The sequence below is a fragment of the Camelus ferus genome, chromosome 10, assembly GCF_009834535.1.
Source record: "Camelus ferus isolate YT-003-E chromosome 10, BCGSAC_Cfer_1.0, whole genome shotgun sequence".
Taxonomy (NCBI): Eukaryota; Metazoa; Chordata; class Mammalia; order Artiodactyla; family Camelidae; genus Camelus; species Camelus ferus.
The window spans coordinates 63085530-63113370 of NC_045705.1; the positions used below are offsets into that span (position 1 = coordinate 63085530).

General features: G+C 58.2%; 1 protein-coding gene across 5 annotated transcripts in view; it reads left to right on the forward strand.

Annotated features, from left to right (window-relative positions):
- DAGLA (diacylglycerol lipase alpha) overlaps nt 1-27841 on the forward strand; it is a 60807-nt gene that overhangs the window by 15329 nt on the left and 17637 nt on the right. For 3 of the 5 annotated variants that reach the window (XM_032489570.1, XM_032489573.1, XM_032489571.1), the window contains exons 2-6: nt 20129-20267; nt 20648-20859; nt 22241-22342; nt 22774-22912; nt 26041-26128. In XM_032489570.1, coding sequence (XP_032345461.1) covers nt 20173-20267; nt 20648-20859; nt 22241-22342; nt 22774-22912; nt 26041-26128 — 636 coding nt within the window. In that variant the 5' untranslated portion in view covers nt 20129-20172. Of the gene's footprint in view, nt 1-16571; nt 19073-20128; nt 20268-20647; nt 20860-21843; nt 22004-22240; nt 22343-22773; nt 22913-26040; nt 26129-27841 lie in introns of those variants that run through there. The other 2 variants (XM_014555458.2, XM_032489574.1) reach the window with 2 other exon arrangements.

The following is a 27841-nucleotide window of genomic DNA, read 5'->3' on the forward strand; positions in this document are numbered from 1 at the left end:
CAGACAGAACTGTGGAGAGCAGGCCTGTGGGGGCGGTAGCAGCAGGGCCGCGTGGGGCGAGCTGGGTTGGAAGGGGGATGGGATGCACAGTTCTGGGTGATTGCCCCAGAAATCCTGCCTTCTGTTTGCTGAAGGGACGGAGAATCACCCCCTGACGTCTCCAGACTGCAATAGCAGGGGCTGGCAGCCCCCAACCCCGGGGGCCAAACTGCCAAGGCTGAAGTTCACAGGGGACATTCGGGACCTTGGTATAGTTCAGTCTAGGCAGGCAGACTTCTCAGCCCCCTACGCACCCTCCTGGTCTGGTGAGAGATACAACAGTTTCTGCTGACTGCGTGCCACGTGGCAGCTCCAGTGTCTCTAATGAACAGGCTGCCTAGCCCCCTACAAGCATGTCCAGCCTTGTTGGCCACGTTAATCCCCCTGTGAGCAGGCTCAGGGCAAGGAAGTCCCTGGAAGGCATGTGGCCTGTGGGTCCTGCCTCCTGAGCCGTGGGGCTGGGGGCACAGCCAAGAGGGCAGGGCTCTCCCTGCGCAGCTTCCGGCTCAGCCCACTGCTGCGATCAGGGGCATGGAGGCTGACTGGCAGCGACCTGAGCAGGCAGCGTGAACGGGCAGGGCACAAGGGAGGCCTGACCCGAAGTGTGATGGGCCGTCAAGGCAGAGCCAGCACCCCTGAGCCCTCCAAGGGCGGCTCTCCTTAAAGATCAGAAGGCAGCCCTGCATGGGAGCCTGCTGAGGCCCCAGAAGCTGGGCTGCAGGCCGTATTTTGCTACCAACCTCGTTGTGGCCTGGGGCATTCTTAGCCCTCACTTTCCTCCCTGAAATGGGTGTGTGTGACTCAGTGGCGCTGAAAGTCCCTTCCCATCCGGTTGTTCTGTTTTTCACTAAGCCCCCAGCTTAGAGAATAACGGAGGGCCCCAGGACCTTCTCCTGATGGGCCTAAGTGGCCAGGAGACCCTGCACTGAGGAGCGGGGTGTCGGTCTCCTCTTGGACTCTCTGTGTCTCCTCCCTCCTCCCTGGGGTGGTGGGGTGAAGTGAGATGATGGCTGCAAGCTCCTAGCACAGGCCTTCTGGCAGGTAGTTGGGTTTTCACTGAACAGTAGTTGGTGTTGTTACCCTTATTATCATTACGTTTGAGTTGTTATTATTATTGTGGAGTTGGCTCCCCAGAGCCTGCGGGGGTGCTCCCTGGAAGAGGTGATGTGGCCCATGTCCTGGGCTGGCATCCGGGCCCCCAGTCTGCCCGAGAAGTGGGAGGTCAGATGGGGGCAGCTAGAGGGTCCAGGCGGCTGGGAGGGGGCCTGTCACCTCTCGGGCTTGGCAGAGCTGCCGGCTCCCATCTGCAGAGGGGCGGCCCGCCCTCCGTGAGTTGGCTGGGAGACCTTGGAGCCGAGGAGTGCGTGTTCTCCAAACATCTTGTTCATGGCAGATGGCAGCCACAACTCCCTTTCTCCCTGCAGTTCCGGTTGCACTTCCCTTCCCTGGGCTCACCCTCCTGTTAACTTTGGTTTCTGCTTTTGGAGATGGGGAGGCAGCCTACAGCCCCCAAAGCCGCCTCTGACTGTGGTGAAGCTCAGTGCTCAGAGCGTGGACAGTGTCCAAGGGAGAAGATACCACCAGCCCCCATCTGCTTTGTAAGGGAAGCTGTCTAAGTCTCTTTGGCCAATCAGGCCAACAGCGATCTCAGAGGAACCAGGGCCTAGGCCTGGTTTAACATTTTTGGAGCAGCTGCTAGGCACCGGGGTGGCACTGTCTGGGTGCCAAGGACACAGGCAGAAGGTTCAGTCCTGCCCTCTAGGAGCTCCTAGTCTAGTGGGGAACCAGGGCACCTGGCTGGGGTGGATGGAAGGGCGCTGCTCAGGTCGGCAGGTTTCACAGAGGAGGTGGTGTTCAGGCTAAGTCCTGGCAGGCTGAGGAATTCCCAGGAGAACAGGACTAGAAAAGACAACTTGTGCAGTGAGAACAGGCTATGCAAAGGCACAGGGGCAGGAAAAGCTCTGACTCTGCAGAGCGCTCAACCATGGCAAGCAGTAGAGCAGATAAAGGCCAGGCTGCCTCATCGGCATGTGCTCTGCAACCCCAGGGTGTGGTCTGCGAGGAGGAGTAAACAGTACCCCTCTGGCCACTTGTGGGGTGGGGCCAGCCTGGAACAGAAGCCCTGTGTAGGGGCCAGGGGGCCCTAGGCAGCTGGAGGGGATTCTGGAATCTGGCTTATGGCTGCCCTGGGCTTGGGGCCAGCAGGAAGGAGCATCCCCTGCTGGTGGAGCCACAGGTCAGAAGTCTCCACAGGGGGCCTAGGCCAGGGGAACACCGACGAATATACTGCTGAAGGTTGTGGTGCCTGAACTTCCACGGTGCTGTCCCTTATTCTGTGACAGCCTCGGCTCCACCCCACATCTACATGGCACTGGATAGAGCATCCATGAATCTAGACCCTCGTCTACGCTAAACTCTGTGTTAAGTGCTCCCACTCGGGCCTCCTCCCATTTAACCTTTACAAGAGCCACACGTGGCCATCACTCCAAGGTCCTGAGACTTGTTCAGAGTAACCCAGCCAAGCAGAAGCTCCAGGCCCAAGGCAGCCTGACCCTCCCAGCACACCGCCTGCTAGGTTATGTACCTTGTCCCCTGGAGAAGGCTCGGTGTGTGGGGTAGGGTGGGGGTGGCCTACAGTGTTTACTTTTCCCAGCCCTGCGTTTGCTGTGCCGCCAGCACCTGGCTGACTGTTTGCCCAAGGATTTGCCCTCCAGGAAGATGGGTGAGGCCGGGCAAGGGTGGCAAGCAAGTGGTCCACTGCTTCTGGGCTTCCAGCTTTTGTGTAACTGAGAAGGGCCACATTGCCCATAAGTGCCACGCTCTGCAGTGCCTGGCCTCGCCCACGCAGAGCATGTGACTTTACAGAGCTGGCCCTGGCATGCCTGGCATGCCAGGGCTGCAGTGGCAGCAGCAGCTGGATGGTCAGCAGGGAGCAGGAGAGGTCCCCAGAGCCCTGGCATCAGGGTGCTGGCCCCAGGGTGTGGAGGCGAAGGGCAGCATCAATGGGACTTTGTGTGGCCAGGGGCAGAGGAGCACGTGGCCCAAGCCAGGAGTATCCTGCCAGACACATCTGCCCCTTTCTTTCCTGGGGTTGCCATGCCTGCCCGCAGCTCCCGCCCTCCCTCCCAGCAAGGAGAGAGCCTGCCTTGATTCAGCCAGTCTCTGCCCTGCTCTCACCTCCTTTCAGATGAATCAGCCCCAGGAACTTGATGATTTCTTCCCCGGCCCTGGGCCCGCCCCTCTGCCTGCCCTCCTGAGAGTGGCCTTCCAGCATCCTCTTCCTGGTCTGCCTGAGCTCACCCCTGCATGGGCAGTCATTGACCAGGGAATGTGCTGGCGGCTTCTTGAGGCCACAGGCCTGGTCCTTGGTTCCAAAGGGAATAGATTAGGTAAACAGAGGCTGGGTGGGTCTGGTGTCTCTCTGAAGCTGAGACCCCAGGGAGAGGCCTGCATTAGCTGGGCAGGGAGTCCATGCCTCCCTCCCTGCAGTCCTGCCTGTGGCCAGCCTCGCGCCACCCCAGGGTGTCCACTTGCTTTGGGCTGTGGCCTTTAGCAAGCCCACTGCTCTGGCCTGTGGTCCTCCCAGCACTTGGTCCTATCAGACAAGCTGTGAGGACAAGCAGGCCGTCACCAAGAGACTGTGCTGCACCCTCCACTGGCAGAGCTCTGTCCACAGAGGGCAGCCAGCCCTTTGGGAGCTGGCCATGTGCTGGGGCTGGGGAGGCAGCCTGGTCCCTCCACCACTGCCTCTTAGCTGGGGAGCAGGACTGACGTGGAAGGGGGAGTGCTAGTCTCCTGAGTCCAGTGGGCACCAGGCCCTGAACAGCCCTCTCTCCTGCTGCTGGTCAGGGATGGGTGCCCGCCTGGAGACAGACACAGAGTCTGCAAGCTCAGGCGGCATTGCAAACAACCCCATCCTCAGGTCTTTTGTCCACAACTCTGCTCCCCCAGGAGAATGACGAGCCATGAAGCACGTCGAGCCCGCAAGGCCCAGTGCCGAGCGCTCGACCATCACCCCCATGGTAACGCCATAAGGCCGGTACCCTCGCAGTCCCCATTTGCAGGTCGTACTTTAACCAGTGTCACTCAGATCTCATTTCTCCCCATTTGACAGGAATCAGGGCTCCAAGAGGTTGTGACTTGCCCACACTTATTAGCGGCCGAGCCCAGTACCAAGTCTGGATTCTGTGACACTGAGCCCCATGCATCTCCTACTCTGCCCCTGACCCAAACCGAAGTACGCATAAATGAGCACATTGATACCTAATTCATCCCACGTTGGGTCTGACTCTTTCTCTGAGGAGCTCTGAGCACCTCCCAGACGTGCTCTCGTGTCCTCCCAAGGCCCAGAAGAGCTGAGAGGAGGCTGGGTGCAGAGGGTGGGGAAAGGGCCATCCAGAGTGGACCATAGCCCTCGAAACCAGCCCTCCCACCTTCCCTCCGCCCTCTGCCTCTGGTGGGGAGATGCTGGGGCCGGGGGTGTGTCTCCGGGTGGGCCTGCCCACTGCCTCCGGTCTCCCAGCTGTGCAGGTGTGAGCCAGGAGGAGGACGCTGGGAGAATCCTGACGAGGCCCCACGGGGGCGGGGATGTCAAAGCCCAGGGCTGTGTCTTCAAGGGAAGTAATCATATTGTGAAGCTTTTTATAGTGCTTTCCTTCTAAGAAGCCTCCGCTATGTCTTGTGTGTTCTCCTCACATTCCCAGGAAGTTGGCAGAGAGCAGATCAGGGTCACAGGGAGGAGGCGGGACAAGGATCTGAGGGTAGGCCCTTTACCAAGTCGTTTGTGTTCCCCCAGCAGCCAGGGGGCAGCCACTGTTCCCGTGTCCATTGTCTGGAGAGGGATGAGGCTTTGCAGCTCCGAGGTCACAGGCAAGTCACTGACGGCTTAGGTTTTGTCCTTGGTTTTGACTGACTTAAAACCCTGGGTGTAGAATGGTCATTCCTGGTCCATCTCCCTCCCAGGGTGGCCATGATGTAGTGTTATCGGTATTTCTGCATCTTCCATGGGATTGTGTTCCCCATCCGGGGGCTGAAGCCCCTTGGCAGCTGAGTGTTCAGGAGGAGTAAAAATACAAGTCCTGGGGAAACGGAAGACATCCAGTCCAGCCCCGTACATTTGGGTGAGACACTAGGCTCTAAGAGGGAAGTCATTCCCCTGGTGCTCCCTTTCCTTCTTGTTAACAGCGGCCCCGGGATCCTGGTTAGCCCCTCAGGATGTTGCTGGGAGGGGACTCGAGTACCCACTGCATCCTGAGAGCATGGCCTGCGGTGCCCTCCCTGTGGATGTGCATCCTGCCTCCAGGCACAGGCTTTGTGGAGGTGGACACCACAAGCCTCCCTCCCACGGATGCCCAGGGGAGCAGGCTCGTCAGTGCTGTAGAGCCTCCCAGGCAGAAGGACCTCTGGGATAACTGGCCATGGTCCTGGCCCTGCTGCTCGCCGGGTCACCCAAGGCAAATCACCAACACCCCCTCCCACCAGTTTATGCATCAGTGAAAGTTGCCACTTTTCTCCCCTGCCTCACCCACAGCGTGGTCGTCGGGCACCAGTGGAGCCTGCCTGTGGTTGCTGCTGCAGGAGAGCAGTCTGGGCCCGAGCTGGGATCCCGAGCACGCAGCCAGTGTGGTGCGGAAAGAGTCGGGGCTGGGAGTCAGGAGCCTGGGTTCTGGGCTTGTCTCTGCACCGGCTGCCACAGGCTGTGCTCACACATGGCTCCTGCCACTGCCAGGCCCTTTGCTGGGTGCTGGGGACATAGCAGGGAAGAAGACAGGCGAGGGCCCTGCCGGAGAGCCACTCCCTGAGGGGGTAGGAGGGGACAGAGAGTAAATAAGTTAACAGATGAATAAACTAGAGAGGGTTAGGTGGTGGAAAGCGATGAGATGAAAATAAAATAATAATGTGATGGAGAGGCTCTGGGGCTTCCTGGGATTGGACAGGAGTCCCAGAGGAGGGATGGAGCTAGGATCTGAATGATGGAGGTGGGGGGCCATGCAGAGATGGGGAGCAAGGATCGTGTCCAGGCAAGAGCTTGGGCTTTGAGCCAGGACACACTCGGGTATTTGAGGGACAGAGACATGGCCGAGTGCCTGGGGATAGTGAGCAAGGGTGGTGAGGGCGGGCCAGCTGGCCGGCAGAAAAAGAAGTACATTTTCTAAGTATAATGAGCTCTGTGGAGTGACTGGAAATGGCGGGTGGGTGGGTGACCAGCCGACAGAGACCGCCTCTCTCTGAGCCTCCATCTCTCCTTCTGTGTGGGGTTTGCATCAGGTCTGAGCTCTCGTCCATCCAGGTTAAGGCCCCCTCTGCATGGCTGTATTTGTGGCCAGAGCTGGTGACAGGAAAAGTAAGGAGTTCAGCATTCAGGGGGCAATGCCTCCAACCTCAGGCTCATCGTGGGGAACCCTCAGCTGTGGAGCAAAGCCCAAGGACTGCCCTTGAATGGGTGCCTGCTGCACACCTGGGCCGAGCTGAAACTTTGGGGTGTGCGTTGCTGTTCGAGTGGGACAGGCTGCCCCAGGCCTCCATTCTCTCGGTGTTCCTCCAGGATTGTAGGAACCAGGGCGTAGTCCATCCTTCCCCGCCTGCAGGAAGACTCCCCGCCTGCAGGCAGACACTGAGCAGGAAGTGCTCCAGAGCCTGCTGGCCCCGGAGCCAAGATCACTGGGTGTCTTGGGGCTCCAGGGGCAGATGCAGTGCCCTTCCCTCTGCCTGTCTGGTTACACGGCCATCAGGCTGGGTCATCCTCCAATGCCAGCGCCCCATCCTATCTGTCACCGTTGTCTGCTGCACCTCAATCTGGCCCCCACTCCTTTCTACCCTTGTGCCCGCCTTGGCCCAGAGTTTCCCAGGATAAAGCTCAGACTCCTGGGCCTGGCTCACCGACCCCACCAGCCCCTCCTCCTCGGCCCTCACCTCTGCTCCTGTCTGGCTAGTCTGGTCTTTTCTCTGTCCTCTGTGGTGCTCACACAGGCCTCTTCCAAGTTCTTCCCCTCGCTGCCCTCTTTTTGTGGCCTTGTTACTCCAGCTTATTTTTCAGACCTCAGTTCTTAAGGCAGCTGCCCCTCACCTCCCTGCTCAGGCTCTGACAGGACCCCTCTTCGGAGCACACGTTGGAGAAATTTATGCCGTCATATGTGAAGATTGGTTTGAAGCCTCTTTTTCCTTCTGGCCTGTGGGTTCCTTGAGGGCTGGCCCGACCTGAGTTTTATTTATTGCTGGGGCCCTCTGGCACACAGTAGGTACTCTGATTATGTGTTGGACAGGTGGAGAATGGCTGCATGTGTGAATTTAATTTCTACTTGGTTTCACCTGTGTTCACACCCCAGGCCCCACCCCTGGAGCTGTTCCCAGCCTTCTCTCCCCTCACGCCCTGGTGCCGCCCTAAGCCAGAGTCTGGAACCAAACCCTGGCCCCGTGTGAGGGATGGTGTCCTCACAACTGCCAGGCCCGGGGCCACCTCGTGCCCTGGGCCCCTAGGTCAGCCAGACCTGGGGTTTGGGGCCTGGGCCTGCCTGGGGTCTCTCGAGGACTGAAGGGCTGACTCAGACACGTGCCACCGACTGGAAGAAAGGAGTATGCTTGGCCAGCTTGGAGGTCAGGTGGAATTGCCAAGGAACCGTGGACTGAGGAGGGGGGCTTTGGAGCCCTTGCGTCTAAGCTTGAGGCTCGAGGCTGTGGTGGGTGGTCCTGGGCCGCACACCGTGTCTCCTCTGCAGGCCGGCCAGACCTTTGCTCTCCAAGGACTTGACGTCCTCAGTGCTGCCGCCAAGATGGTAGAGAGGACGGTGGTGGGACACCCAGGGTTTGGCAGCCTCAACTGTCTCCCTCAGTGTCAGGGTCTTCCCAGCCCTGGCCAGGGCCCTGCTCATGGTGGGGGTGGGCTCTCAGGCCACAAGGACATTCTGGTCAGGCAGGCTGCATCTGACACTGGCAGGGAGGGGCACCCAGGAGGCCCCAGAGCCCACAATTCTAGGTCACCTCCTGCAACATCCAGAGGCAGGAGAGGTATTTATAGCAGCCAGTGGCCACCAAGGGTGGGGCAGTCAGCAGGAGCTATGACGCAGGCTGCCCCCCTCAGGTCCCCTGCTCTTGCCGACTCCCTCACCGCCACCCCCCACTCCAGAGCCTTCCTGGACAAGCAGTGAAGGGCTGGGCCTGCTGAGGGAGCAGGCATTGACACTCTCCTTCCCAAGCCCCAGAGGAGATAAGGTGCCACTTTCTGCCTGGCAGAAGCCTCGGCCTCACCCGGTCTGGCCAGGACCCTGCCTGTCTCCTGGGCCCCAGGTGGGCATCCCATTAGCACTCAGTGCCCGGCACTGCTAGTCTCTCTCGATGGCGCTGTCAGCTCCTGTTGAAAGGTTCATCCCCTGGAGTCAGACACAGCTTTGCCGACCTCCCCAGGGCTGGCAGGGTCCATGGAAGGCCTGCCTCATCCCTCCTGGTAGCAGGCAGTTAATGAAGCCGCAGGCACCTGCCCCAGGTCGACTGGGAGGAGGTCCTGCCAAATGTCCATTACCTCCCTTCTGTGACCTTTTAAGTGGTCATGGAGTACCACTCAGGGCTGGAAGGTCAGGCAGCAGTCTAGCCCACAGTCACCAGGGAGCTGCCACACCCTGGGAGCTGGCCAGGAAGCAGAGGCCACAGAAGTGTTGGTGTGTTGAGGCTGGGGCCCTGGCCCTGAGGATGAGTCCTCTGGGAGGGAAAGTGATACCAAAGTCCGGAGTCCAAGGTCGGGCCCTGCCCTCTCCGAGCCTTTACCTACCCAGATCCAAAGCCAGCCCTTTGGTCCCGTCTGGGCATGAAGAGTGAGAAGGCTGATGTTTACGAGGTGCCTGGTGAGGTTGCCCCCACTGTGGAGGCCAGTGCTCCCCATTTCTAGTCTGTGTTGCCCTGAGCCTCTGGGCCCATCCCCCAGACCTGAAGCAAAGCCTGGGGAGTCCAGGGTTTCCTTCCTAGGAGCCTCAGTGTAACAGAGAAGGCGAGGCAAAGCACCAAGAGCCTGCAGGAAGGTGGGCCGAGACGGATCAGTCATGGGCCGACCAACCAGGACTGGGGCTCAAGGCCAACTGGGACGGGCCCGAGCTCCGCCAGGGAGAGGGCCATTCCTTTGATGAGCAGGAGACGGGCTTGCCCACTGACAGCGACGGAGGTGGGCGGTTGGTCGAGAGCTTTATAGCTAATGGTTGGGAGTTTTAATCTTACATAAAGAGCATTTAGGAGCCATAATGCACTTTTGAGGAGGGGGTTGATTTAATTAAAACTAAGCAGGTGTGTGTGTAGCTAATGCCACCAAGCAACCCGTCTGTGCTGGACCCGGCGCTCAGCACTTCACAACTTTGAACTCACTTTGTCTTCACAGCAGCCCCACGAGGGAGGCGCTGTCATCACCATCCCCGTTTCACTGAGGAGGAGGAAGTGGTGGTTGATTTGTCCCGGGCGGTGGCTCCTGCGCTTGACTTTGAAGATCATGGCTCAGTGCACGTCTGCGTGGACAGAGGCACTAGGACAAAAGCTGGGTGTAGCCCTGCTCTCATCCAGTGGCAGGGGGCCTTCGGAGCCCCCACCCCCACCCGGAGGCCTGTGGGCACGTGCTTGGTCCAGCTTGTCGTGCCCAGGGCGGTTTCTAGGGAGTGAGGGGGACTGTAGAAGTCTCCGAGCACCTGGTCAGTGTTTTTTGTGGCTTAGTCCAGGCAGACACATAGGATGGTCCAGTTAGCTTGGGCTCCTGGATGGACCTCCCCGGCTCTCAGCCATCCTGCACTGAAACAGCAAGTAGAACTAAAAGTCAGGGCCAGAAAGGACCTGAGAGTTCCTTCTGTCCAGGACCTCTCAAACATTTTTAAGCACTGAGATTGTTTAGTTCAAATACAATGTTACAAGGAGCCCCAATGTGTAAAACAGCTTAAAGTACTCTGACCAGCATAGCCTGCAAGCCCCAGCCTGCTGTGACCACCTCCCCTCAGCTGGAGGTGCCTGAGGGTTTCCAGAAACCCACTTGGGAGAGCACTGCCATCCACTCACTGGGCACGGGAGAGGAGGGCCACCGAGGGCCGGGGTCTGGACCACAGCCTGGGCGCCGTGGGGAGTAGCACCTCCTGCTGCCAGCAGTGCTCTGAGGGGCAAGGGATGCTGGCCCTCCGGCCGCACAGGAACTCTGCAGACCTCCTCCCCTGGGAAAGAGCTCATGTTATGAAGTCACTCGATCCCTTCCTGCTTCTGCGATGCCCAGGGAATGGTTGAAGCGAAACTCAATAGCCCGAGTGAGGGCCTGTGCCCTAGATGGCCGTGCTGCCCAGGGAGGTGGCCCCTCCGCCCATCCTCCGTGGCCCATGCAGCCTCCTGGAGTCTGGGGAGCCTCTCCCCCTGAGCAGGCCTGAGGAGGTGCGATAGAACCGTGGTGGCACAGGGTATGCTGGGCGCGGGGGTTCCCAGAGGGGAGGTGTCAGGCTAGGTGTGCCCACTTAGCATCCTCATTAGCAGCCTCACTAGGGGGCCCCGAATGAAGTGGAAGGTGCTAATTCCTCTCAGAGGTGTTGCCAGCACCCGGGACAGGGAGTCTCTTCTCGGAAGCTCTGGGAAGCCCAGCTAAAACATTGCAGATGAGCTGCGCGGGGCGGGAGCAGTAGTGGGGGAGGCTCCCGGTAAATGGCTTGTGGGAGAGCAGAGGCCCTGGGGGAGATAAGGGGTGGGGGGCCTGGGAGGACTGCCAGTAGGTTGCTGGACTGGGCAAATGGACATGAGTGGTGGGCCTCTGCCCCTCGGGACATCCAGAGTTTGAGCTGGGAAGGGGCCTACAGTGGGACTCCCCGAAACTTAAGACATAGGCAGACGGGGGCATTCCGCAGGAGCACAGATGTGTCCTTGAGCCAGAGCTCCTCATTCCCAGCTGATCCATGGGATCATGAGTCCGTCTCAGTGGTTCGTTGTGGGTTAAGGAGGCAGGGCCAGTGAAGCCTCAGCCTGGGCAAGTGGGGCTCCTAGGAGATGCTGCCATTCCTGCTGGAAAAGGTAGGTCAGGGTATTAGGTAGGTCGACAAGGGTGACGGCAGGCGTGGGTCAGCCCAGTGGCCAGGGGTAGGGAGCAGGGTCTTTCTGTATGGGAGGCTTGAATTAGCTCACAGGGAGATCTGGGCCCTGCCACGCCTCGAGGGTAGGGACTCAGGCAGTGAGGAGTCTAAGCACCCTCAGGAGAGATGCTGGATAGATAATAATGACAGCCACTGTTACTTTCCATGAGCCGAGGGCTTTATATGTGTTGTCCCATTTACTCCTCACGACTCCCTGTGAAGCGGGTACCTCCATTATCCTCTTTTGCAGATGAGGAGACTGACACTCAGAAAAGTGAAGGTCACAGACAGCTAGAAGTGACAGATCTGAGATTCAGATTCGGGGCTGTCCTCCAGGGCTGGAGGGAAGGGGTAAAGATATTACAGAGCACAAAGGGGGGATGTGAGAAGACCACAGGGCCTGAATAGAAACAGCCCTGGGATGGGTGCCTGCATCCATCCACAGACAGACAGGAGGAAAGGGCCAGGGCCTGGGAGACCCGGGCACCAGGCAGTGCCCATCAGGCAGCCAGCAGAGCCCGCCTCTCTGGGCTGCTCCGGGGCACCTCTGCCCCAGGCACCAGAATGAGTGTGGGACAAGGGCCCATCCTTAGTTTCAGAAAAATAAACAGCCTCCAAGGAAGAATTCAGAAGTAAAACTTGACCTGACCAGAGGGGAACTTCTTCCGCTATTGGAAGCAGGTCCGTTCCAGCCCAGTGAGCCCTGGCGTCAACCCCCTGGAGGAGAGGACCAGGGAGGGCAGTAGGGTGGGAGGAGGGCCTGGCCTGACTGCTCGTGAGGGTCCTGCCACTTCCTGGGCCCTCCCACCTCGTCTCCCAGCAGCCAGCCGCCCTCCCAAAACAACTAGCAGGAAACGAAAGGCCTCAATTGATTCCCAGGGAGTTGGGCTGGTGTCAGTGACAGGGCCCGTGGCAGATGGCAAGTTTTGCTTGTTGTAGACGAGTGGAAAATAATTAGCTTGAGAACGAGAAGCTGGAGCCTCTGTGATAAATGGAGCCCTGACAAGGGCTCGTTGGGAGGGGCTGAGAGCACAGACTGGAGCCTCGCGGCCTGGCTCTGTCGCTCACTAGCTGAGTGACTTAGGGAAAGTTACTTTACTTCTCCGGGCCTGTTTCCTCATCCGTAAAATGATAACATTTACCTCATAGGGTTGTTAAAAGAATGACGTTAAAGTGGGTAACATCTGAGAATTGCTCTTTACTATATGTAATAAATGCTATGTAAGAATTTTTTAAAAAATAACAGGTGATAGAATAATTGTTGGAGCTGTTTCTGCGTCCAGCCCAGCATGGCATCCAGCAGTTGGAGCCATTCCTTTTCATCCTCTTCCTCAAACTCTCTGCCTGGCCCTGAGATTGCTCTTCCATGGGGAGGGGCTCTGGCCATCAAGCCTGTCGATGTGGAGAGAACACAGCAGAAAGTTGTGGCTTCAGAGCCAGACTTGGCATCTCACTCATTGGGTTGTTTAACCTCAGAGCCTCAGTTTCCCCATCTGTGACATGAGACCAGCTGTACCCACCTTCAGGCTTGTAGTGAGGGGCGTAGGAGGCACCTCCCCTGGTCCTTCAAAGTGGCCCTGGCTGGGAGGGCGGGGAAGGTGCTTGTGAGTCTGAGACCCTGGGGGCGGAGGGGAGTGGCCGTGGCGTCCCCCTCCTGCCCCCGGCCACATCAGGCACACTGTTTCAGTCCCTGGGCCTGGGTGCGTGAGGAACCCAGCCTCAGCCCTGGGCAGATTCAGCTCTGCCTTCTGCTCCTGCACAGCTGACATGTGAAAAGCAACAGCTTTCAGGCCCCTAGCTTGGGTTGTGCACACCCGGGCACAGGCTGGCAGTGCACGTGGCCCCCAACCCACGCGCGTGCTCTCTCTGTCGCCTCCCTCGCCGCCCTTCCCCTTCCTGTGGTCCTGAAGACCAGCCTCTGTGTGGGGCCACAGGCCAGGGAAGGAGAAGGGACTTGCCCGGTGGAAGGAACATGTGGGTCTTTGTGTCTGTGTGCGTGGGAATGAGGACCCGGACTGACGGGCAGAGATTTTTTCTTTTCAAGTAACTCAAGGAGGCTGCTTTGAAATCCCAGCCCTGCCCTGTCCTTGTCGTGGGATCTTCGGGCATTGTGCCTCTCTGACCTTGGTCTCTTCATCTGTAAAGCTGGGGTAATGCCCCTATGACCTAATGAGGCTTCTAGCTCTGGGCCCACAGCCCCCTCACTTTCAGGCAGCCCGTGGTACTCCCCTGGGCTCAGTCTTCCTCATCTGCAGAGTGGGGTCGATATCCGCAGTCTCCCCGTGGTGGCGTGGCCACAAGCCTGGAGCCAGAAGAAGACCCACAGAGCTCTTTGTGATCCCTAACGCCATGGCTCTTCATTCCATAGGGGGCATCAGAAGCCTGCTCCTGGGTTCAAAGACAGGCATTTAGCTGAATCCTGCTCCTCAGAAGCAGTGGTTAAGACACAGGCCCTGGAACTAGGCTGTGTGACCTGGGGCAATTCACTTCACCTCATCTGTAAAATATAGTAATAGCAGTGCCTGCCTCACAGAGTTATTATAAGGATTAAGTGAGTTATGTTTGCAAAGGGCTCAGATGAGGCCCAGGATGTGGTAGGTAACTGACAGGTGCTAGAGGACTTAAGGTGGGCTGAGCTGGGACCGCCCTGCAGCCTCTTGAAGTGATTCTGGTTACTATGTGTTGATCCCCTCCCTCTGTGGGTGCTCCCTCATATAAGCCTCACCAGCCAGCAGGGAGGCTAACTAGCTCTGTAGCCACACAGCTGAGAAGTGGAGGGGCCAGGATTTGACCACCCCTGGAGCCAGTGCTCTGGGCATGACTTAAGAGGGCGGGCGCTGTCTGCCAGCCCACTTAGGCCAGAAGGGAGCCCGTTCGTGAGCCCACCCCAGCTGAGACGGAGTGTCTGGGGCCAGCACTCGCCCTGCAGGCTGCCTGGGGCCCAGCCTCACTGCAGTCAGGCCCCCAAGTCAGATACCCACCTCAGGAAGACAAGCTCCAGTGCCCAACACAGAAACACTTGGAACCAGACAGACCCCAAGGGCCTAGCTAGCAGCAGTTTCCTCTCACTGTGTTTGGAACACATTCTAATTTCAAAACCCTTTCACGCAGGGAATCCCACTCATTATAGGAAAGGGAGTCCTGGGCCCTCTCCTCAGGACCCCAAAGACCACAGCACCTTGGGGAACTAAAAGAGTCCTTACAGACTGCCTGATTTCCCTTTTTACTTTGGCCACCAGGAAGCATGGAGTGTACTGATAGTTTTACATGTAGCTCCTGTGGGGGCCGTTGTGTCTTGCACATGTGCAACCATTTCCCCAATCTTCTATTTTAATGTACTTAGTTTTTGTTCTGAAGATTTTACATTTATATTCCACCTTTTCATTGTTTGTGGTTCCCGTATAGGCACATGCAGCTGTTGCTGATACAAGTAAATATTAACAAATACAAAAATACTAGCCTCCCCTTAGTCCAGGTTCCTCATTCTTCAGGAGAGGCAACCAAGGCCTGAAGGGGTGGTGAATTTCTGGCCTGGGGATGCTGCCCTGGGTCTGGGACTGGCAGCTTGAGGATGTGGCTGGACCTGGCCTGGTCACCAGCCTCAACAGGCAGGGCTAAACGGGGTCCAGGGAAGGTGGGCCTGGGGCTGAGGTCTCCTCTCCTTTGCCAGCCCGGCTGCGGAGCAGTGGGGCCCCCACCCACTGGGAGGTGGAGAGGTAGCCACAGATGACTCTGCCTGAAACCGTTCAGGTGATTGATGCCTTCTTGTGGATTGGTTGCCAGTGAGGGAGGTCATGTGGATTTTGCCAGCTTCCAAGGGGGTTATGCATCAAGAGTGTGAAAGAGAAGATCTCAGCCCAGGCTCCCCGGGGATACACTCTGCTAATGGGACTGTCTCTTGGGGAGTTCAAGAAGGGCATGTTGTGAGGTGGGAGAAGGGATGCGCTGGCTTGGGAACTCTGGGACAGTGTGTCTAGCACCTGCTGGGATGGACAGATAGGGAAAGCTGGAGTCTCTGGGGCCTTTCTGAACCTCAGTTTTCTTACCCATAAAAGGGGGCTCCAGGACTGTTTGCATGGCCCCTTCTAACCCTGACATTCCTGCATTAAGTGTGGGCTTTGGATAGCACTGGACTCCTGCCTGCTCAGCCTCCTGCTCCTTGGAAGCTGCGGGGCAGAGTCTCTGAGCCCCAGCCTCCTCATTCTTCAATAGAAATCATAGTGGAAGAGCTACATTCACCGAGTACCTACTCTGTGATAGGTGTGGGCTTAAGTGTGTGACTCATTTAACCCTGTGACAATTCTGAGCTAGGTACTGTTCTTAAGCCCATTTTAGAAATAAGGAACTGAGCGGCACAGAGAGGTTAAATAACTTGTCCAAGGTCACACAGCCAGTAAGTGCAGGGCTAGGACCTAGACACAGCCTGATTTTTAGAGCATGTGGATTGAGGGTGACGCTGTCACCCTGCATCGTTGCTGTGAGGCTGGCAGGTGGACTTGGAACAAGGGAGGTGCTCGCCAATGTCAGATGTATCCCTGTGGCCTGGGTCTGGTTGTCATCCCTTCCTCCAGGCTCAACTTCCAGCCCATCCTTGGGCCTGGATGCACAAGGCCACCCCTGCCAGGTGGGACACCTCATGAACTGACCTAGAGGCTGGAGGTGACACTGGATGGGCCTCCTATATCACGTCATCCTTTCCCTGTGATTCAGCCTGATTCTGGTGCCCTGGCCCCACTGCCAGCAAGCAGGGTGACCTCCTGTCTCCCACTAGCCCTGAGCTGGAACTCTCTGTGACCTCCCTTCCCTGAAAGCTCTCAGCACTGACCTGCTGGGACCTACTGCCAAGGGCACTTCTCCCTGAAGCCTGCTCCCAGGGCCAAGCCCAAGGGGACCTTAGGATCAGGGGGAGAAGGCCCAGCCCTGGCTCTTTAAATAGCAGCCCCCCAAGGCCCATGGCAGGGGAAGGTTACCCTGTCAGGGCTTTGATCTGCCCAGGCCAGCCCTTTCTGATTAGCTGGAGCCAATCATGCAATCAGCAACACCTGCCCAAACCCCAGCGCCCATCCCAGATCACCCTGCCATGAAGTCCGCAGAAGCCCCGTTGATATGATGGCCCCCACGAGGAGAGGCCTGGGGTCCGCCGGGACCTATGCAGATCTCTGTGACATCATCCCAGTCAGCTCTTGCTGCAGCCTTCTGAGGGAGTGGTGTTGTCCCCATTTTGCAGCTGAGGAAAAAGCCCTAGAGTACTTAAGATAGCCAGAGAAGCTGGTCCTCTGAGAGCGGCCAGGGAGCGTGGGGGCGGGGTGGGGAACATTTCCCCAAGAGGGAAGGATTTGAGCTAGGAGAGGAAGGAACCATGTCTCCAGTCTTATGACAGCTGCTTCAGGGGGATGGAGTGGTGGTTTGTGGGGACCGGGGCTGCTGTGGGGGCGGGGGGGGGGGCCCTATGCTTACACTCCAGGGCAAGAGAGTGGGTGTGAAGATCAGCAGCACTGCAAGACCCCGGCCCTCCAGGACTCTCGGCTGAGCTGGGGCAGGGATGGGCAGCAAAGAATCAGTAAGTTTACACTAATACAATGTGCCCAAGGCTGCCCTGGGGGAGGCATCCAGGGGGCCCATAAGGGAAAAGCCAGTTCTGCATGAGAAGGGTAGGGGGTGCTGTCAAGGAGGGTTTCAAATAGGTGATGACTTTTGGTTGGCCTCGAAAGATGAGTGGCAGAGGAACTGTGGTAGACAGAGCACAGATTCCAGTGAGGTGTTTTAGGGAGCAGCAGTTTGGTAGGGTCGGGAGGAGGATGGGGCAGTGTGAGAAGGGGCTGGAGTACTTCTCTAGCCAGAAGAAGGCCCTGAGCCTGTCTGTGCCCGGGATCCCCAGGGGATGGGGAGGGTCTTCCTGCTCCCAGACTCAGAGAGGGCAAGGCACTTGCCCAAGGTTGCACAGCCCGCCTACCAGTTACTGAGGCCCTTAGCTACTGCCTGAGAGGTCTGGACTTTACCCTGCAGACCACGGGAGCCATGAAAGGTTTTTAAAGTAGGAATCAGCATGTGCATTTTAGAAAACAATTTTGCATTTTTGGGAAGTGGAACTCTGAGAATGGTTAATGCTTAACTCAAGGGCCTGAATCACCATCAAGGATACTGGGCTTTGTGGATAGAGGAAGAAAGGGGCCCTGTAGTACCACTCAAGTCACCCCATCCATGTTGGGGGGTGTCCTGGCACCCCAGTCACACCTGCCTGGGCTGGCGGCCCAGCCAGGGCATAGGGAGCGCCCAGCAGTGCCCCTGTTCTCCCCTACTGAAGAGGGATGCCACACCTCTCCTGGGAGTGCCACTGATCTGGGTAGGGAAGCTATGTGCGCCCCCACTGAGGTTGTTGGAGGGCACAGACCCTGTGCCCTGGGGGAGGAGAGCCAGAGGAGGTGCTTTGTGGCAGCCCCAGACCAGGAAATAGCCTCTGCCCTCCCCCATCCTGAGACATTTCCTCCAGATGAAATCACATCCCCAGCACGGGAACAGGCCCCCATTGTGAAGGGCTGGGGTCTCGAGAGAAAGGGCGTCTTTCAGGCCCTTAAAAATAGCAGCCCTGAGATTTATGAATCTACATGGAATAGAGTGGCCCACTCCCCCAGCAGCAGCACAGGCCCTGTCACCCCCATCCCACACCGTGACCTGGTAGTGACCAGCTGGAGAGTCCTCCAGCCCAGACCAGGGAGGGGCAGCTGATCTGCCGGGTTCATATGCTCTCCCTCTGCTTAGCCCACCAGAGCTAAGACTGTCACTGGCTTTGTCCAGGCCTGTAACGGAGCACCTGGTGGGGTCAGCCCAAGGGATTACCCTGCCACATGATCGAGGTGGGACTGACACTGACCATGGCTGTTGGCTGGTCACTCCCTGAGCTGGGGGGCAGAGGCTGCCACTGGCCGTTTCACTCTGGTGTCTTGACAGACCTTCAGCCACCTCTGCAGGGCCAGGTGCCAGGTTCCCCCTACTTCTCCCACCTGAGAGCAGGGAGGGTGGGGCCGTGTGCACACGTGGTGCTTTGTGTGATATTGTGAGGTGGATGGTACGTGTGAACTGTGAGAGTTTTAGCCATTCTAGACTCCAAGAGGTGAAGGGCAGAGGGAGAGGAGGTGGTTGGGAAGGGCTGTCTGTGGAGCATCCCTGAGAACAAGCTCTTCTGGGCTCCTCTGGGACGGCCCTCCCCTTCCTCTGCCGGGGTCTGGCCTGATTAGAGTGGGATGCGGAGCTACAGCACCTTCTGGGACCTTGCAGTCATTTCATTTGTGTGAGGGGCCCCCAAGCCCAACCCAGCATTTTGAGGCAACCTCCGTGGGCCACCTGGAGATGGGGAGGGGCTGTAGGAGCTGGCGGCTGACATACCAGCTGTTGGCAGCTCTGTCCTTCCGCAGCCCTGCTGCCACCCACGGAGCCCCAGCCCCTCCCTTCCCCTCCGTCCTTTCAAACATAGCCAGTGCCGTCAGCCACTTGTCACAGACATACAGCTGGATCCCTAGCCCCCTGTAGTCCCAGACCCCCACCCCCGGACACCCCACCATGCAGCTCTGCACGCTCCATCCTTCTCCCGCTTCCCAGAATCCGTGCTCCGACTCCTCCTTGGAAAGAGTGGGATGATGTCACTTCCTGAGGGTGGGGGGAGGAGTAGGCACGACCCCAGCAGGCTAGCCCGCCAGCCCGCCCGCCAGGCCGCCACCTCGCTGGGAGCAGCCTGGCAGCGGCTGGATGAAGTGGCTGCACCAGGGAAAGGGCGACAGAGACGGGCTGGACTGGACGTGCCGGCTGGCCACCAGACCCCAAACCCCCTCGCCCACCCTGAGGGCCATCCCACCGGTCGGGGGAGACTTGGCCACTTCCCAAGTGATGCCGGTCTCCGCAGACACTCTTTTTCCCTGGAGCCGTCACCGGGGAGAGGAGGACTTGCTGTCTACCCTTGGACCAGGTGCCATGTAAGCCTCTGCCAGCCTGGGGGCAGCTGCCCACCAGTGCCCAGCCTCCTGCAGCAGGGGTTCCTCTACACAGTTCAGCTCAGAGCTACTCTAGAGCCCCTCATGGGTGTCTACCCCCGGCCAACACCACTGCCGTTGTTCCTGGGACTCTAGGGTGTGGGGACCGGGGGATTCCTGGGCCCTCCTCCCTGAGCTTGCCTGTGGCTAATTTGAATTCAGCTACTTCAGAGAGTTGGGATCGGGGCAGTGAAGGCTGCATGGCTCAGGGTGGGTGTGGGAGGGATGGTTGCCGAGAGGATGGGATACCCCCAGGGCTTGCCTGCTGCCCTTCCGGCAGAGGGGCTGAGCACCCCAGCCATGCTCTTGAACTTGTGTCTCAGCTATGTCCTTCCTTACCAAGAGGCATTGCTGTGGTTGGGAATTCTGTCTGATGGGTGCAAAATCAAGTCATAGAGTGACTTGATTTCCAGCATTCCAGCAAAGCAAGCAGTGGAAGACCTCATGCAACATATATTTACTGAGTACCTACTATGTGCTGGGAACTCCCATCCCCCATATTTTCCAGCCCCAGGCACGCCCTTATCCCCACCCTCCCCAAGGCCTTCAGCCTTACACCTGCCCTGCTGGCCTCACAGCAGGGGATGACTCAGGCTTGGTCTGGGAAGCCCCCACCTCACCCCAAGGACTGCATGCACTGGGCAGGGGCTCCCCTGATCCCATGGAGGGCGAGGCAAGGATGAACCCAGGTCTTTAATGATGCTGAGAAGTTCCTGTTGGGGTAGCCCCTGGCAGAGCTGATCCCAAGGGGCATGTGCCAGTATGGGGGACAGGAGAGTCCTCGGGTAGGGCTGAAGCCAGTGTCTGGCTGCTACAGTTTTTGATGTTGGCTCTGGGGGTGGATCCCGTGGGAGGTGGGTCTGCCCAGAAAGGGTCAGGAAGCCCCTGGGCTGTAGGGCCTGGGGGAGACGCCTGTGCCGCTGGGCACACCCAGCAAGGCATGTGGCGACCCTGGGTGCCGCAGTGGCCTAGGCAGCCACAGGGTCTGCTCTGTCTCAGGAGGTGAGCGCCAGGCCCGCTGAGCCTCCGCAGAGCTGCCAGCCATGCCCGGGATTGTGGTGTTCCGGCGACGCTGGTCAGTGGGCAGCGATGACCTCGTCCTGCCAGCCATCTTCCTCTTCCTCCTGCACACCACATGGTGAGTCTTATGCCCATGTCACAGGCCTGGAAGAAGGCCTTCTGATCATCTGTCCCAACCCCATCATGTGCCCAGCTCCCAGGAGTCGGTGTTGAACCATCCACCGCTTAGGGCGATACCCACATGGAGACCCCACCCGGCCACTGCTGGACCTGACGCCAGCGCTGGGTGGAGCTGCTGTGCTGCCTGCCCACGGCTGGTGGCTGGACTCCCTGCCCTTGCTACCCTGTCCCTGGACACCTGTGTCCTCAGAGGGACTCACTGCCAGGTGGACAGTGGTCCTGTGCCCGGAGCAGTGAGGCCCTCACCTCCCCCGCCGGGAGGTGGGCCGTGGGAGGTGCACAGGCTGCCTGGCTCCGCTCACGTGTGCATTCCCCCAGGTTTGTGATCCTGTCCGTGGTGCTCTTCGGCCTGGTCTACAACCCGAACGAGGCCTGCTCCCTGAACCTGGTGGACCACGGCCGCGGCTACCTGGGCATTTTGCTGAGCTGCATGATTGCAGAGATGGCCATCATCTGGCTGAGCATGCGCGGGGGCATCCTCTACACGGAGCCCCGAGAATCCATGCAGTATGTGCTCTACGTGCGCCTGGGTAAGGGCCACCCACCACGGGTGAGGGGCTGCTCTGGCCTACTCCAACCCTCACCCTCCTCCTGTGCCCAGCATTCACTTAGCCACATGTCATGTGATGGGCCGGGCCCAGCACCAGCACCCAGGTCCAGCACGGAACAGGCAGGTTTATTGGGCTCACTTCTGGACCAGGGGTGGGCGGACTGAGGCCTGAGAGCCAAGTCCAGCCTGCCATCTGTTTGTGTAAATAAAGTTTTATTGGAACCCAGCCATACTCATTCGTTTATGCACTTACCACCTCTGGCTGCTTTTGAACGACCACGGCAGAGCAGAGTAGGGACAGAGAGTATGACCCACAGAATCTAAAACGTTTATTCTCTGGCCCTTTACAGAAGGAGTTTGCTGACCCCTGCTCTAGGCCGTGCACATCTTTGGCTGCTTGTAATCCTTCCCCAAACAGCCCCTCACCTTCCCTGGGAAGCTCCCCAGGGGCCTCAACCAGCTCCTGGAGGGCCGGCCTGTGTTTTCTTCCTGGGCTCGGGTTCAGCCCATCCTCCTGGGCACTCCCAGTGAGCACTCCTCCTGTGCTGAGCCCTTTTCCCATGTTAACTCAGGGAGGAGTCTTTATTGGTCTCATATTGCAGATGAAGAATTTGGGGCCCAGGGAGGTTAATTAGCTCCCTTAAAGTCACACAGCTGGTAAGTGTGCAAATGTCAGAGCTGAGATTTGAACTCAGGTTGTCTGGCTTCAAAGCCTGGGCTCTCACCTGCCACACGGGGCCTGTGGAGCTGGGACTTTTAATGCTGTCCCCTGAGGGGGGCCATCAGTTCTCCCACCCACTTCCCCAAGCCCCATCTCAGCCTGAGTAGGGCATCGTGGGCAGCTGGCTGCTGGGACCCCTTCCTCTTCCTGCCTTGTGCCGGAGGCCTCCTCCTGAAATGAACACTCTGTCACCCTATTCTTGCACAGCCCTGTACCACGGACCTTGTCACTCCCATTTTACAGATGAGGAAACGGAGGCTCAGACAGATTAGGTAACTTGCCTAAGATACATCCGATTCCAGAGTTCGTGGATATAACTAATTCTAATTCCTGAAAGAACAGAAATGCCTCTTCGCCATCGCCTTTGCAGTCACCTTCTTGGGGAGGCATCAGGGGCTTGAAGGTACATGAGCCAGAACAGGTGGTGGGCACCTTACAGCAGAACAGAGTGGTGGTGGGACAGCCATGCCCTCTGGGCCCTCTGTACCAGGAAGCCCGTGAGGGGTTCCGTGAGGGGTCTGGTGACCCTGCTGCCGAGCTGGCCAGGGGCCCTGTGGCAGGAGGGGCCAGGCCAAGGCTCTAGGGCCTTTCCTGGGCAGCCGGCAGCTGTCCTTCAGCCAGGGCTCTGCTCTCCTCGCAGCCATCCTGGTGATCGAGTTTATCTACGCCATCGTGGGCATCGTCTGGCTCACTCAGTACTACACCTCCTGCAACGACCTCACTGCCAAGAACGTCACGCTTGGTATGTTGGTCAGCCCTGGGGTGGAGAGGGTGGGTCAGGTTAGAGAGGGCAGACGCTCAGGCCCTGAGAGAGGGAAACAGTTTCTGTGAGGGTGCCGGTAGGTTGGTAGGGTGAGGCTGCAGCCTTCATCCTGTGGTCTGCCATCCCTCATTGGGGGACCCTGGTCTGGGGGGCAGCAGCAGGCACAGAGCTGCCCAGGGCTCTGGAAACCCACAGAGCCATCTTCTCTGTGCCAGGGATGGACCTTGGGGTCACAGCTCAGCCAGGGGACCCCAGGCCTTGCAGCCAAAGGCTGGAGCTAGGGGCTTTGGGGCTTTGCTCTTGGGCCCCAGAAGCAGTTGGGGGTAGGGAGGCCCCAGTGCCCCTTTCTTCAGAGCCAGGGAGGTGTCCCCAGGACCATGACCCTTCACTTCCCAACACTGCCCCCACAGGGATGGTCGTCTGCAATTGGGTGGTCATCCTTAGTGTCTGCATCACTGTCCTCTGCGTCTTCGACCCCACGGGCCGCACCTTCGTCAAGCTGAGGGCCACCAAGAGGAGGCAGCGCAACCTGCGGACCTACAACCTGCGGTCAGTCGGCCGGGCAGGTGGGCCGTCCCCTGGCGGGGTTCGCTGACTGGCGGGTGGAGGCCGGCTCTGTGCCTCCCTCACTGCGTCTCAACCTGTGTGAACCACAGGCATTGGCCAAAGGCTGACCTCAAGTTTCCTGGTCTATAAACGGGACCACCATGGTTTCTGCCTCATGCTGCCACTGTGAGACTTAACAGGGTGGTTAACATGGTACTCACATGAGGTTCGTGCTCAGCCAGTGGTAGCCTTTGTCATTGTCATCATCATCTTCAGTGCCAATAACAGCACAATGATAGTAACAGTAGGACGCATGTGTACAGCGAGCCGGAAGTGCATTTATTAACTTGCAGTAACTCCCTAAAGTAGCTGTTAATATCATCCCCATAATACAGATGAAGAAACTGGAGCACAGAGAGGCTCTGTGACTTGCCTGAGGTCACACAGCTGGGAAATGGTGGGGCTGGGATCAAGCCCAGGCAGTCTGGCTTTAGAGCCCTTGCTTTTAACCACTAGGTGAGGCTGCCTCTAGGATTAAGGGGCTGGAGGAGGTTAATCAAGGAGGGCTTCTTGGAGGGAGGAGGTTTGCACAGTGTTTTGGAGAAGGGGAAAGGCTATGCCCTGGTAGAGAAAATGAGACCAGGCATGGGCACAGAGTTCCTGTATATTGAAAAAAGAGAGGGGGAGCTTCCAGGGTGGGTCACCATGACTCCTGTTAATCAAGCTTCTGTTCTGGGTTAGACCCTGCCCTGAGCCCTTTCCATGATCTGTCTGTTTAATCCTTTTGTTAACCCTGGTGTGGTTGTGAGACCCATTCCACAGCTGAGGAGTCCAAGTCCTGGAGAGGCCACCCTGCCCGAGGAGTGCAAGCTCATCTGGCACTCCATCTCCAGCCCAGGGCAGTGGGGTCGGGAGCTCTCAGCCAGGGCAGTGACTTGCCCAGGGCCCCACCCCATCCTCCTGTACCCCTCTGACTGGTTCCTCTGGGCCCCCCATGTCAGCTTGGCAGTGCAGCCAGAGCCACACCTGGGCCAAGGCTGGCCACCTCCCCACCCCAAATGCCAGACCCCAGAGCCCATTGTTCCCCCCAGTGCAGCTGGCCGCCACCACCCGTCCCATTTTGCACATTCTGAGCACATGCCCCCCCGACCCAGTTTCTGGGCTCCTGGGGCCCTGGAGAAAAATCTTCCCTCTTCAACTCTGGGTAATTGCCTTTGGGGCCCAGGGCAGCCAGTGCCTTTGCAGTTGGGAGTTGGTGGTGGCTGTCATCTGAATTAGAAAGTTTTCCAGCAGTTCCGGGCCCTGTACGGGTAGTTAAGAAGCCTCAGAGCTCACACGTCCCCACCTGCTGTGGTTTCTCCAGCTCTCAGGTGGGCTTGGGAGGGTAGGCTGGGCCACTGTGACCACCTCTCGGCTGTTCCCCACTCGGCCTCCCTCTGCTCTGAAACCACAGTTCTTCTAACCAGGGAATTTTAAGCCTACCGACCCTTTATCCGCCTCCAGGTTTGGGGATGCGCACAAGCCCTTCTGTCACACTGACGGGTTATTTCAGTTTCTGGGAGTCAGGGAGCCATTTAAGTCCTTGGCCCTTTCTCCTTCCAGTCAAATCTGATAGGGTTTGGAAATGGGTTAGTCCCACCACTACGCCTTGGAAGCCTTGACCTTGGATCTTTGCGGGAGCCCCAGGGTAGTGGGGTGCCGAGTCCATGAACTTCCTGTCTACATTTAATGTCTCTCCCTGTCTTGGTCTCTATAGCCTAACCAATGCGTTAGGCTAAACGTGTCATCAGTGCCATACGCCCCCTGGTGGGCACAAAGGGTACTGCAGTAGGGTATACTGTCAGCTCTTCCATCAGCCACAGGGAAGGGAGGAAATTCTCTTTGAATGTTTGATAGCCAATTTGGTTAGAAAGGGTTAAAGAACATAATGCTCTGGGAACCCAGCTTGGCCTTTGTTAAGCCTCCAGTATGTGGGACATTGGTTTAGGATGCAAGGCTGCCTAAGTCCCTCAGGGCTGGCTGGTCCCAGAAACAGAATTCCCGCGCATCCTTCCCTAAGCCCCTCCTGTAGCCCTGGAAGGCCCTGTGGTTTTCCCTGTCCTTGTGGCCCACAGCCTGTGGGACCAGGGTTGGGAGCAGGAAGCAGCCCTTAGCTGCAGAGAGGAGCCAAAAGGCTTGGGAGGAGGGCCTGGCCTGTCACTCCTGATGGATGCTAAGTGCCTTGCAGGCATTCAGGGTCACCCGTGCCTGCACTTCCTCACCACCCATCACCAGGATCTGAAGGGGCTGGTGGGAGGGTACATGTCAGAAAAGCAAGCCAGCTCCTTCTTGCTTTTTCTGTAAGTTTACATTTTTAATGTTGGATCTGCTATCTTTATGCTCAAACAGACCGGCTTCTGGACACCCACCACTGGAAGGGCCTCTGTGGATAACTGGCCAATTGCTCTCCCTTTGGGTGTAGATTCCTGGATACCCTGACACCCTCAGAACAGCCAGACCCACTGGGGCTGGGGATAGGGGTGGGAACAGACAGGGGCCAGCCATGAAGATGAAGGGCAGGGGCCCTCTCCCCTCTGGACAGAGGAACAGATCCAGGGAGTTTCGAAATGCAGAGCCTCATTCAGCCCCTTAAACTTCCCCAAGTACAGGGAATGTGAGCGTCTGAAATCCTTTCAGGGGAAACAGGTCTGTCTGACAGGTCTGCTCCAGGCCTTGGAACAAGCTGGAAGAGAGGCCCCGCACCTGGCTGCCATCTCCTAGGGCTCTTGGTTTGAGCCTGTGGACACATGGGCCGCACTCAGAACAGCCTTCAGTTTGGGCTCCCAGGTCTGAAGCCCCCAGGTCATGCTGGTGTCAGTCTCCCAGAAGCCGGGAGTACAGGCCCCGGCCTTAGCCAACAGTGTGCCACCTTAGGCCAGCAGGAGTGCCCAGGAGAGACCTGCTGGCTGACAGCCAGGTCACTGGCCACCCAGAATAGGCTGGGCCCAGGCCTATTCTCCCCAAGACTCCCCCTGCTCGGGAGCCCTTTGGTGGGGTCCTGGGAACAGGCTGCCCTGTTTCCATAACGTCTTGGCCCAGCTCTTCTGGTCCAGCCCTCTGACCTCACACATACCAATTCTTCCCCACTGCAGGCACCGCTTAGAAGAGGGTCAGGCCACCAGCTGGTCACGCCGGCTCAAAGTGTTCCTCTGCTGCACACGGACAAAGGACTCCCAGTCAGTAAGTACTGGCAAGCCGCTGTCCTTGGGCTCACGTCTTGCTGTTGGTGACTCAGGAGCATTTGCTCCCTGGCAGAGCCAGGTGGGGCAGGGCTGGGTTTTGAGCAGGAGCAAGGTGACAGCCTGCTCCTATGAGGACCTATTATTATTCACTGAACGACTCCCTCCAGCATGTGAAACAGCCAACCCTTTGCTTCATCAACAGAAAAATATGAAGGCCTTTTATCAACCCCCTTGGAACTGAGAGTTTAGTTTAGGAGAAGAGAAACTCAAACATCAGGGTCACCTGAAGACAAAGGAAAGCAGTGTCACCAGCTGCAGGTCACTCTGGAAGATCTGTTGGAACCACGTGGCCCTCGATGTGACAGGCAGCTCTCCACACCAGGCGCTCTGGGGAGTAACTAGAGGGGCTGGACTTGGTGCCAGGGCACCTTGGAGGGAAGGCGGGGTCAGCAGTGGGTGGCCCCCGAGTGGGGGGAGGGGAGGCAGGGCCCTTAGAGATCATCGAGTCCCACCCCTCGTTTTGCAGATCAGGCAGCTGAGGCCCAGAGAGGTGGAGTGACTTGCTCCGCGCCCCACAGCTAGTTAGTGGCAGTGAGGTCAGGAGACCACTCCTCCCTGAGCCAGACAGCAAGTGCCCTCCATGGAAGCCACTGGAAGCCTTGAGTGGCCCCTTCCCACCAGAAGTCCCTGGTGAGCTGTAGAGTGAGTAATCAAGTGTGAGACAGCCTCCCCCAACCCCTGGAGGTTCCCTGGTGGGTGGGGAGCACCCTCATGGGGCTCTCTGGGGGGCCTGAGGGGTCTCAGCCCAGGGCCTGCTGAGGGCACACCCACCTTCCTGCACGTGGTGTTGGGGCTGGTGTTGGCATCTTTTCCTGAAAGGCAAGGGGGCCTCAGCAAACACTGGTGGCCAGGGAGGGAAAGGGTGGTTGGGCCAGGTCCCATCCAGAGCACACCCTGATCAGCTTGTGCTGTGTTGCTTTAAAAACTTGAATTGGATGCTAACATTTAAAAATCAGGGACATTTATGCAAAGTTCAGTATATCTCAGTTTGGCCCGGGTGGGCCGCTCGCAGCAGTGGCTGGCTCTGTTTGGCCCCATTAAGTGTTTGAGTTTGCAGCCCTGGATTTTTCTGCTCTTACAAGTGCCAGACACTCAGGGGTGAAACCCAGCAAGAGGGAACCAGTTGCTATGAGTTTGTTCCCACCACAGCCTCTCCTGACAGGTTAGGGAAGAGTTTCCAGACTTCAGCTTGTTGCGAGGCAGGAAGGACTGCACGCCGGCTGGCGGGGCTGCCTCTGTCTGCCTTGCCTCCTGCCCCCAGGCCCCAGGCACGGCTGTCCTGAGGACAGAGCTTGCAGGGTAGCCAGGAGGACCACTGACCCAGTGTTGCACCCTTCTCCAGGCACATGGTGGGGGTCCTGAGTCGGCCACCAAAGTCAGGTTGGGGAAGGGGTCTGAGACCTAGGGCTCTGTAAAGTCCTTGGAGGCTGTTCAAGGTCACAGCTGGTGGGAAGTGGAAAGAGACGCAACATGGGGAAGAAGTAGCCAGGAGCTTGGTTTTGGCTTCTCTGCTAGAGAAAAAGTCTGGAGGAGAAACAGGCTGGCCGTGCAGGCCTTGATTGGGGAAGGAACAGGAAATGGCTCGCAGTGGCCTCTGCACATGGTAGACAGATGGTATGAGTGCCTTCGGAACTCCAGGGACAGGAGGGCT